The sequence below is a fragment of the Homarus americanus genome, unplaced genomic scaffold, assembly GCF_018991925.1.
Source record: "Homarus americanus isolate GMGI-L3 unplaced genomic scaffold, GMGI_Hamer_2.0 scaffold46197, whole genome shotgun sequence".
Classification (NCBI taxonomy): domain Eukaryota; kingdom Metazoa; phylum Arthropoda; class Malacostraca; order Decapoda; family Nephropidae; genus Homarus; species Homarus americanus.
The window spans coordinates 3,126,365-3,138,881 of record NW_024723050.1 but is presented as its reverse complement, the minus strand read 5'-3'; the positions used below and the strand labels follow the sequence as shown (position 1 = coordinate 3,138,881).

At 37.2% G+C, this 12,517-nt stretch overlaps 1 protein-coding gene across 2 annotated transcripts in view; it reads right to left on the bottom strand.

Moving 5' to 3' along the window:
• LOC121863272 (histone deacetylase 6-like) overlaps positions 1–12,517 on the bottom strand; it is a 118,075-nt gene that overhangs the window by 46,047 nt on the left and 59,511 nt on the right. For both annotated transcript variants that reach the window (XM_042361845.1, XM_042361846.1), the window contains exons 13-17: positions 9,136–9,217; positions 7,971–8,058; positions 7,445–7,627; positions 6,933–7,090; positions 6,234–6,429 (exon numbers count right to left, since the gene is read on the bottom strand). In XM_042361845.1, coding sequence (XP_042217779.1) covers positions 6,234–6,429; positions 6,933–7,090; positions 7,445–7,627; positions 7,971–8,058; positions 9,136–9,217 — 707 coding nt within the window. The remainder of the gene's footprint in view (positions 1–6,233; positions 6,430–6,932; positions 7,091–7,444; positions 7,628–7,970; positions 8,059–9,135; positions 9,218–12,517) is intronic.

Sequence of the window (12,517 nt, the reverse complement as noted above, 5' to 3'; positions counted from 1 at the left end):
AAGGGCTTGCCCACCACGAGTCAGCTTGAGCAGCCATCTTGAAGAGATGCACAGAGACGTATTCTTGCTGACTGATCATAAACACCCCCCTCATCCCCAGGCCCACGTCTTTCAATCCACCATTCGTCATATGGGATGTGCTCATTTTTTAATCTATCTGTATTTGTGCTATCCTTTCATTATTTTGTTCAACATGGCATCCAAGCATTGTGCTGACTCTTCAGCTACTCGTACTACACTGAAGAAAATGCGTAAGGCGGTGACGCTTAAGACAAAGCTGGAGGTAATAAAATGTCATGAATGTGGCGAGGGCCCTACTCAGATCAGGAAAGATCTTGGTCTGTCTCCAAACCACAGACAACAACTGCATCTTCAACTTCCAGTCCCACTCCCTCCACCAGTGATGAGGTGGACAGCCCACCCCACCTCACCCCTTCTGGTGAGCCCTGATTGCCCCCCTAAAGGTATGTATCAAAGTTTTACTATATTTTATTAACTTTTTTTTAATGTGTTAGGTTAATAAATTACAGTAGTTGGGAACTATTTTTCATTAGTTAGGTCAGTTTTTGTTGTTCGTGAACCAATTTCACGTTTATGGAGCACAGTATATTGTTGGGGTTTTCTTGTCATTGGGGAACCAAACCCCTTTTTTCCCATATGTTCTATTATTCGCAATATGAAAATTCACCAAATGAATGGTTTTCAAAGAACCTAACCATTTGTTAAGTGAGGGATACCTGTACTGGTTGTTCCAACATAAATATTCAGTTTACAAGTATTGCCCCTTAATGTACAGCAGTAAAAAATGGCTTGAAAACAGTGATAATAATAATGAGTATGTAAACATTCCCAAACAAAGACAGTGCACTGTGTTCTTTTATTAACACTTACTATGTAATTTTTTTATTTAAAATTTTTAAGCTGATGGTACTAGGCTAAGAAGCCACTCCCTTTGTAACTTATTGGCATTAAAGTGAGCCAGAAATGGGTATCCTTAACAGTTATATATGGATGTATTTGCAATATACTGTATCAATATCAATCGATTATGTATGAGCCAATGATGTACAAGGGGAGCAGGGATTCTTAGCCTAGTACTGCCAGCTTAAAAAAATAAATAAATAAACAAAATACAGATAAATACACAAGATGCAGAAAATAATACTGCCTACACATGAGAATTTACTCAACTTTTCCTCCATGCCTATTGGTTTCCTGTCATGGTTACTGTATTTGTTCGTTCAGGGGCCTTCGAGAGAATTGGTCATAATGCATTTACAAGCAACTTATCATGTTACCTTGGGGATGTATTACCATTTATTTTCTGCATTACATCAAAATACATTAAATGCGAGTACTGTATTACAGACAGTGATTACTGTATTGCATTAAGACAACAAATAACTAAAAATGAAGTGTATGTGTTTGTCAAGGGTGTTTTCATGACTCTGACTATCCTGTACGATAGCACAGAGTGATTACATTACATGACAAAATTTTAATACGTACAAGCAGACCTCTTATAGCAGAGCCTTGCCTAACACTTTCATTTATGCATGTGAAATTTTTTTTTTAATATAATATAGTACCATAGAACCAATAAAACGTAAACAAACCACCGAACATGTCAGCAGCCATCTTTGTTTACATCATCTCAGCCAATCAGTGGTTATCTAATCAACGTGTATAGCTCGCCAAAACTCACACTGGTTCTGTCTCTGTATGCTCTCTTTTTTCATATCGTCCTGCACGTGTTAAGTGAATGTTTTAGGCCCATCATGTCTAAAAAACAGTCTGCAAGTGAGAGTGTTGGTAAAGCAGCCAAGGTGACCAGGAAAATCATTTGTTTGGATGTGAAAATGCAAGTGATATGGAGGGTTGAGGCAAACGTGTGTCAGTCGCTTAGCTTAGCTTTCTCTACTATTGTAAAAAGTGTTTTATCGATAAAAAGCCATAATTACATCTACAAAGCCATTACTGTTACCCAAGGATGCCTTCCTGTAGCAATTACTGTATAGGGAACTAATGGACACTCCTCAGGAACATATTTTGTCTGTTATAAGACATTTGCCTGTGTGCAAACAAACACACACACACACCTGTTTGTTTATATATATATATATATATATATATATATATATATATATATATATATATATATATATATATATATATATATATATATATATATATATATATATATATATATATATATATATATATAAGCCCTTTCCTGGTTAATGAAGGGTTGCTGGGCAGATACTAGACCAGATACACACACATTTTAATATTTTCACTACAAGTCCTGAGTTAAAGTAACAGTTTACTGTGTTGTTACTCTACAAATCAGCTTCAGTGGTTACAGGTCCCTTGATGGAGCCCCAAAACATGGGTATGCCCCAAGGTTAGGGCTCCCATGATAGAACTACAGTACTGCATTGCCACTCCTTCAGTTTTAGCTTCCAAGTGTGGTCCACTGGCACTACTTACCACTGGTCTCTCCTGTTTTGGTAACTTTGGCAATGAAAACATATATTTTAGTAAATGTGCAGTACAAGGTGCTGTTTAATTCACAGTATACTCAGAATATAGCACAATATAATCTGGACATAATGCACTGTACACTAGAACTCTGGTAAAGTGTTGAAAGAAAACACATTTTGTTACAGCTGGTTTCGTCGACACAGTGCTACAGTGACCTACAGTCTATCACATTAACCCTTAGGCCCCGGGTGACGTTCCAGAACATCCGCCTATTTTCCCGCCTTTTTTTTTTAAACTAATTTTGGAAATGTTGATTTTTTTTTCTCGATTTAACCCTGCATCGGCAGCACCCTAACCCGGGGCTTAAGGGTTAATGAAAATTTTGAGTCTATTGACATGAAATTCATAAATTTTTGCTGATAATCAATATCAACTAGGCATTTCAGTGCTCCAGATACAAGATAATACAATGCTCATGAACTCTACACATGAAATGGCAGCAAATATTAATAGTCACAAACACCAACACTGATATTAAATGTAGCTTGACGTGTGAAAGTACTGTGCAGGCAGTCCCCAAGTTATGAACGCCAGACTTATGAATGAGATCCCAAAATATTCATCTCAAGAATCCTATTTTGTACTCTACATAATACTGTTTGACATCACTTTATTTAAAGAAATTAAGTTACGTACTTGTTATGTATTGGATATTATTATTGTTCTGTATGGTTAGGGTTGTATTTTAACCTAACCTAACACTTCCGACTTATGAACAGGGTTCAGGAATCTAACCCGTTCGTAACTCGGGGACTGTAACTGCTGGTTTGAGTCACTGCTCATTCCTGGTGAGTTATAAAGGATATGTTTATTCGAGGTCCAGTACTTCATATATTATATCTTCTTTAAACCTCCAGACACAGTAATATCTCTGTTAACCAGAATCCCTCAAACCTGGAACTCTCCGAAAGCAGGAATAAAAATTTTCTCGGAAAAATTTTCCCAAAGCCGTAATTTTCTGGAAAATTCCGGCTCTGGGAATGATTTTCTGAGGGGCACATTTTCCGGAACATTCAGATAAAATTTTCCTGATACCCGGAAAATTCCGGGGACGGGTTTTTTTTTCTGGCTTTGAGAGAGTTGTCTCGTTACCCAGAAATCTCTCATTCCCGGAAGTGCTCTGTACCAATTGTTCTGGCTAATGGAGATATCACTGTATTATATCTTACTCATCAATTAAAATGACAATTTGTGAAACACCACAAATACTAGCAAATACAGTGGTCCCTCGATTAACAAACACAATTGGTTCCACAGAGTCGGTTGTTAACTGAATCTACTATTTCAGCGGGGTATTGGGTAATTGGTTCCAACTCACAGAAAAAGTATACATACAAAGTACTGTATACCAGTACAGGTAATGGAATTAACAAAACATTAAATACCAACTAAATACAGTACTATACAATAATAAATAAAAAAATTATTGAATACTGTATTTTAACTTACTTTGAGGTGTGTATATCTTATTCCCAGCAGCTTTGTTTACATATCAAACAGCTGATTGTAGAGGCAGTCGATGATGACATGCCATATTCTTTACAGAGTGCATTGGTTCTAATGCCTTCTTCGTGTTTCATAACAATTTCTGCACTGTATATTATCAATATGTTAACTAAATTTCAGAATGAACAGTAATTTTAATGTAAAAATGCAAAAATATTCAAGAGACCAACAAACTGGATGTTCACTCCACTGTAAACAAAGTTATACTGAGAAGCGTTGGTGGGCGATTCGATCAGCTGATTGGGACACAAAAACTGTTCCCTGTACTGTATATATCATCAAAATGTTAACTAAATTTCAGAATGACCAATATTCAAGATACCGACTTTCTTGATACTTATTCCACTGGAAACGAATGTAAACATAGAACCAATTACTGTATTGGTGGACTAGCCGATCAGCTGATGCGCACAACAAAACGTGTTTCTCGTAAGGCTTTCATTAATCAAAGTTTTGTTCGTTAATCGAACTGAAAATCCTTATGGGAGCTAATTCGTTAACCAAAATTTTGTTAATTGGAGCGTTCGTTAATCGAGGGACCACTGTACCATGAATGGTCCTCAGCCTAAGAGCAACACTCATACCTACCACTCTTTCATCAGCACCAGACTGATATAAGACATCTAATTTAACACCCAAACTAATGTGTTTTTCATGTTTTCTAGACCAAGTACAGTACAGTACTTCACTGTTACTTGCCGCACGTTTGGGAGACATTACAGTATGCCGGTCACACTAGAATAACCCATTATAGTACATCCTTCTTTCCTCACACAGCCAATCTGTGGAATGCTATGCCTTCTTCTGTGTTTCCATACTCATACAATCTGTCTCACTTTAAAAAGTTGGTTTTCTGGCATCTTCGTGGTGAAGATTAATATAACCTTTTCTTTTTCTATTTTTAATTTATTTTTATTCTTATAACCCCCCCCCAATGTGGGTCGATAACCTATGCCCGGGTGGGCTATTCCCCATAATAATAATAATAAAATAAATAAATAAATAAAAAAAGCACACTAAAATAGATAATAAGTAAAAACAAAAGCAAAAAAAAAAAAAATATATATATGGTGGGACCACTGGCTGGGAACAGGTGTCACTAAGTACTCAGTGTGTCCCACACCCAGCACCCATATAATGTTACTGTGAATCAAGGTGTGACACAAAATGAATCTGGGTAATACATTGTCTGTGATGTTATAGCAAAACAACACTAACTGGATTGACTTTTAAGCAGGGAATATCTGTATCAAGTAAAGACCATTAATATAATGAGAAACACTTTTCCTCATATAGACAAACCATAGTTAATATGCATAAAAAAACTATACGTATTTAAAAATAATTTTACCTTTTGGGGTGACGGCGGATGCTTGAGGGAGAAGGTATGATATACAATGAAGCAGTCTCCATACATTTGAACAATTGAAATATCATATAATAAACATATAAACTTATAAATACTTTCATCACTCTTACAAATAGCTGAGACGTTTATCATATCCACAGTGGAGACCTTATTGTGCAGTTTACAGATGGGACAGTTACAAGTTTAATTAAACAGGTGATATATTGTTAAAAATAAACACGTAACAGGCGAATAATACCTTACAATGGAGGGCACGAGTGTGTGAGATGGATAGTGAGAAAATTTTTTTAAATGTCTAGTACAGCACAGAAGACCTAGCTTGCCTGCTAAGATATATAGTAATTGATGTCTTCATGTCGTCGCTCTATGGACAGTTGTCATGCAGCTAATTATAGATGGATTACCACGAGAAAACGGCTACATGAATGACACCAAAATCTTGAGCATCAATTGGAATTACTCGATTTTTGGTGATTTTTTTCTCTTAACTGATGCAAAATACAAGTCAGTTCCAATTGGACGAGATTATGATTGGCTCGTATTCACATCATGGTGCACGAGTGTTAGGCTACTAATAAAACCCAATGTTCTTCTCTTAATCAGCTTCAGTATTCTTTCACCACACACCATTCAGACTAATTCTCATCTGTACAACCAGTTAGGTATATCTGGGTGCTATACCGAATGATATATAACAAACACTGTCTTTACAAACAGAAAAATAAATACTATGCATAAATAAACTTAAATTATTACTAACTATTTATCATCAACCACTCAATACCAATATTTGTGGAAGTGTGAGATACTGTACCTTGTTCCAGGGGATGTTAACATTGTACCCTTCCCCAGCTCCTGTTCCAACTCGGTCATAATTTGCATCTTCGGAGGAGGGAAAGAAGAGGCCTTGATCATATCGGTGGATGGAGATATAGAGGACGTGTGGGTCAGATTCAAAGGTGTGCTGGATACCATTACCATGGTGAACGTCCCAGTCCAAGATCATCACTCTAAAAAATATAAAACTATCTATTATACAAAAATACTGGCACAATACAGTATTACATGTGAACACTGTGTATCAGAGACTTCTTTGAATGTTTGACCAATCAAAATCTGTACCTCTGATGCCTTGGTACCACTAGAAAATCCCCCTAACATGTGTCCTTTCCCTTTGTTACTCTACCATTTTCTTTTCCAGGAAGGTAATTTCCATTTCACAAATCTGACCCACTCTACCTCACTCTTTACAATGTTATCCTCCATCGTTCTCTCTATATGATCAAACCCAGACACACTATTTGATGTCAATCATTCCCTTATACTGTTGTAACATTCTCATGAAACTTTCAGCCCTATGCTCTTCTATCCTTTAGGTACAATATTGCTGGGATTAATGATTCAATTCCAGACTGGTAGAGGAAGTGATAAAACACAGTTACATACAATCTTACATATATGTGATAAGAGACACATTATTCAGCCTATCAAACCTGGGCAATAAAACACTAACCGTTGGTATCCATATTGCTTGAGAGCATATCTAGCAGCAACTGCAACATTGTTATAGAAACAAAATCCGTGTGGATGATCCCTTTCAGCATGGTGGCCGGGGGGACGCACCACACCAATGCCACTTGAGATTTTGTTGTTACAAACACTATCCACAACCTGGCATTAGAGAGAGTTACAATTAGCCACTAGAGAAATAGAGAAAATGAGAAGAAAGAAATGTATGGTAGTTGTGTGTGACAAAAGATGAGCAAAATGAGCCATGGGAATAAAAATTTTGTGCATGGGGGCATCACCAGTGAGCTGTCCACCTTTTAATCTAAATTGTGTATAAATTATCGTTATTTAATTTAAAATCTTAACATTATTTCGTGCCCCAAAACATACTTCGACTAATTCACATCATCAAATAACGAAAAGAGAGAGAGCCAATCAAACAATACACATATCTTTGGTTATAGCAACCTAAGAACAGAGGCACAGATGGTGACCTATTAGTTTTAGTGGTCTAACCTGCAGGAGACTACCAGATGCCAGCAGAGCAGCATCATTACTCATGGAATGGAAGTAAATAGACTTGTATTTATCCTGCAGGGACTCGAGTTCTTTCTGGCTTAAAGACCCAATGTTAAACATAAAGTCTACGTGGTCTTTGGTGTGCACAAGTTCTACTTCTTCTCGAGTTGCTCGTCTTGACTGAAAAATAATAATGGTTATAAACTTAAGGGAGAGCTGCTAACCATTCAAAAATAAACTAATTCAATACATAAATTTAAGAATAATGAGGGCAACAAAATGATGATGATATAGTCAGTAAATCTGTATTGCTTCAGATTACAAGACACTGAACTTAAATAACAACTTTGTATACAGTATTACACACTTTCTAGGCAATCAATATGTAAAAAATTCTGCACTAAGTCTACTAGTGAAACTTACATGTACAGCAATATTTCATAATACTGTACAAATGAAAAACACAATATAATCCACAGTTAGTTAGCAGGTGAAGGCATGGCAAGTACCAGGCACCACATACCTTAAGAACAGTCGCTCTTTCTATTATACCATACTGTTTCAGGTACTCCCAAATTTGTTCTGTTCTTTCAGGTCTCTCTGGATGCTCCCTGTAAGAACAAAACTATGATGGCAATGTTATCTCTATATGTTCATCATGCAAGGTATTACATATACCGTACTGTACTCATCACATTAAGGTTTCACACATCATGTACTCTAAGACACAATGTGCAAACACACAGCTATAGACTACTTATGTAGAATGAGTTTTGGGGGATGAAAAAGTGTTGCTTGTGGCAAAATCATAATACAGTACCGGGTATTGGCTATGTGGATGGTGAAATGCACTGTTAGCCCTTAGTCAGAGGAAGTACCTTTTATGTCCGAGAACACCAAGCAGTGCACCAGAGGACATACCTGGCATATCCTTGTGAAATATTGCTGTGTCATTGGTGGAATGCTCTTTTATCCCACTAGTCATATTACCACTGATGTACTTTTTTCATGTGTGTTGGGGTAAGGATTGAGGTGGTGTGGTAGAGAACTATGGTGGTGGTTGTGATGGTGAGAAGGATGAGTATTGAGATAATGTGGAGGTAATTATGGTGGTGTGTGGGTGTGACTGTTGTAATAAAGAAATAATAATGTGAATAATACTGTAATGTTTTTGTATCTGACTGGATATTCATGCGGCAAGAACTGGAGAGAAATCACTTCAGAGAAATGGGAAACTTGGGCTGACTCACAGTACATTTTCTCAAATTTCATTCCACAACCAATTATTTAAAAAAAAGGAATCAGGCTCCTTCAGTAGTACCCCAAGCTAATACACAACATTCACTTAAGGGAATTGTCATCAAGGAAAGGGAAAAATAGAGAGAAACCCTGTGTGGTGGGCGTGTGCTCATGTTAAAACTCTAATAAGGAGAATGGCAAGATTTGGAATAACATCTTCACTAACATATCCTTAAAAAGATAAGTAAAAGAGTGAATTAAGGTGCTGTATTAAAAATCAGTGCAGAAACACAATGAAAGCATCTTTTATTAACACTGAAAGACACTGTCATCCACAATTAGTGCTAGAAATTACAACCTGACTGTTCCCCAGATAATATGCTATGAAAAAAAGCAGACATATGGTTGCTCTTTTGTGTAGCACAATGAAGAAAATTGCCTTTACTTACGCTCCTGACAAACTTCTGTGACGACTCATTTCTTCATCATAAACCAAGCAGAGTTTACCTCCTGGCAGAGCCCTGGTCCTTTCTGGGAATATTATAAAAATAATATCAGTTGAGTTTAAAACACTAAATGAGATACATTAAATTAGTATAACTGTACTTTTCTGTACAAGTGTTCTAAAAGCTGTACTTGTCCCAACACCCCCCCCCCCCCCAAAAAATGAATCTATACAGTGATCCCTCGGTTAACGAGCGCCTCGGTTAACGAAATTTCGGTTAACGAATTACCTTCCATAACATTCTTAACTTTGGTTAACTAGCATTCCCTTGATTAGTGAATTCCTTACGAGCGCCCCTCAACATGTTTTCGCTTGCACACGAGCTGTCGTATTAGTCCGCCAATACAACAATCGGTTCTAGGGCTTAAATTCCTTACTATTTTAGTAAATATCAAGAAGTTTGTACTATTCAATAATTTTAAGTATTATATTAAATTTTTTAGTAATTTTAAAAATTATTTAACATACTTTAAGTACAGGGAAACTAGTTTTTAGCTCGCCAAACAGCCTGTCAACACACCATACAGGCGTCAGTCTCTGTGTCTTTTCAGTGGAGGTAACATCTTGCTTCAGACTCTCTTCAACATAAATGCTTTTTTTCTGTTTCCAGTCAAATTATTGGTCTTTCTGAAGTTTATTTTACATATTGACAATATATAATGCAGTGCAGTCTTGATTTAAAGAAAATAATCTTGAATTACATCAAGTGAACTAAAATTTTATGGGTGAAATGGCGGCATGGGGCGACTTCTCTTCCACACCAATGCCTTCTCTTCTCCCTTCTCCTCCACCCACACTTCAAATTCCCATCATCATCATCCAGGAGCCTTCTCATACACACCTCAAAGTAAATGTACTTTACTACCTTTTTTGTTGACTTTAGGCAATTTTCGGTGAGCTGGAACCAATTACCCAAAAACCCATTGAAACAATGGTTTCGGTTAACGAGCAACCTTCTAGAACGAATTGTGCTCGTTAATCAAGGGACCACTGTATTGGAATTTTAGCCCTTTTAAGTTTATTTGTGCTAAGTTTTCTTTTTGTCATATAGTACTACTGCTTTATGCGTGCTTTTGGCAGTACATTATCATAGTACTCCATAACACATTGCCTACTTTATTTGACCACATTTACTTATTTTGTAATACAGTACATGTATTAGTGCAAGTGCTGTGTAACAGATTACACAGGGTCAGCATGCATTGTTTGCTCAGAAGCTCAGGTAAGTGCTAAATGTGTTGACCATTTTTTTTATGACATCTTACTGGTGGAATTACTGCTTGATACCTCTCCATTAGCAAATAACAGTAGGAGATTGAAGCCTATCCACTAGCAGCAGGTATTTGCTAAATAGAGGGTCTTTATTCTTATGCCTGTAATAAGAATAATTTGGTATGTTATTTCCCTTCCACAACACAGTGTCATAGCTCCAAATATCTTTCTTGTTTCCCTGTTGTTTCACGCAGACTTTCATTGCCCATCAGAAGCACATCTATTCCCAAACTCACTTGACTCCATGCTCCAATCATTCATACAAATCTTTACTTCTTGTACAGTACAATATATCCATTCTCCTCACTTATTGTAAATTTTTTACCCCATCCTTCTAACTCCTCCTTGGTCACCACCACCAGTAATAACAAAAACACTATTACAGTAATAGCTACGGGTTACGGATTTCCGACTTTGCGGATACTTTCCCCAAGTCCATTTTTGGGCTGCAGATGAGTACCAGTTACAGATGTCAATTAGTGAGGAAAAGACCAGCAGAGTAGGCATAAGGTGGCTGGGCGGGGCATCCCGTAAGGCACCATTTTGCACTAAATCAAGTTGTTAGTTCACTACAGAGCACATTCCCTATGCATCACCTCAATACATACATTCATTCACCACACATGCACACTCATGCTCTTAATTTTTCTTATTTTAGTTAAATATTAGATTTTCTTAATTTCTAAGCCACATTAGAGTTTTGTAATGATTATTCCACAACTTTTATAGTTTCATTACATGTAACAGTAGCAACATGCCATCTCCATGGATATTATTCCTTGTTATCCCTGGTTTAGCGACAATTTTGCTTAACCCTTAGGCCCCGGGTGACGTTCTAGAACGTCCACCTATTTTCCCACCATTTTGTTTTTAATTATTATTTTTGGAAAAGTTTATTTTTTTTTCTCTATTTATTCCCACGCGAGGTGTTACTGTCAGTAGCAACCGAACTTGGGGCTCAAGGGTTTTCAGGAACACAGCCCCATCGTTAAACATGGGATACCTGTACAGTATACACGCAACACAGTTCAGTTGGGCAGTAACCCAGAAGACTCAAAAGATGTATGTGGCTGCTGGGCATCACATAGGATGTGGGAGTGTTACAGCCTTACACATGCACACCCATGTTCTTTATTTATTCTTATTAATAGTTTTATATTATATTTTATTTACAAGCTACATTAAGAGTACTGTAATGATTTTATTTACAGTATTTCTAAGATGAGAACAGACAACTGATGAACATGCTGAGCTTGTGAGAGATGCTTGTGCAAGAGTGAGACCCAAGCATAAGGGAGGTTCAGGGGGCCAAATGTGTATAAGCAGGATTGCATACTGAGGATTTTCCTGTATACAGTATTGTACCACTATACAGTATATAAAACAAATGAATTTAAAGAAACAAGTAACCAGTGTTGTACGTTGACGCCGTTAATTTAACGTCGTCAATGGACGGCGGCAACTTTTTGTTAACGCTGACGCCATAAATTTTTTGGGCAGGTGACGCTACAGGTGACGCAGTCAACTTTTCACCCGAGAGGAGTGTCAAGCGTCAATTTGTTCGTCAACTTCTAAAATTTTTAAATTTTCCAAGTTCGATTTTCAATTATCTTGTTATAAAGATGACCGACAAGGCCATGAGGGAGTTGTTCATCAAATACAACACCCCCATCCCCTCTAGAGCTGCCGTGGAGCGCATGTTCTCCATGGGCAAGGACGTCTTGAGGCCCAAGCGCAGCAGAATGAGCGACAAGCATTTTGAGATGCTAGTATTCTTGCGGGGGAACAAATGAATAATTAAAATTATATAATATAAATCATAATAAATGATTAAATATGAATGAATATTTTTTGATATTGCATATGTTACTCCCATGCACAGGAAAATACGCGCTTCGGGGCTGCATTTGAACATTACTGAAAACTCGTTGACGCTGATGCTAACGGCGTCAATTTATGAAATCGTTTAAGCAGACGCTGACGGCATCCAATTTTGTCGACTGCTTGCACTGACGCTGGCGGCGCCACTTTTTTTCGTTGACGTGTACAACACT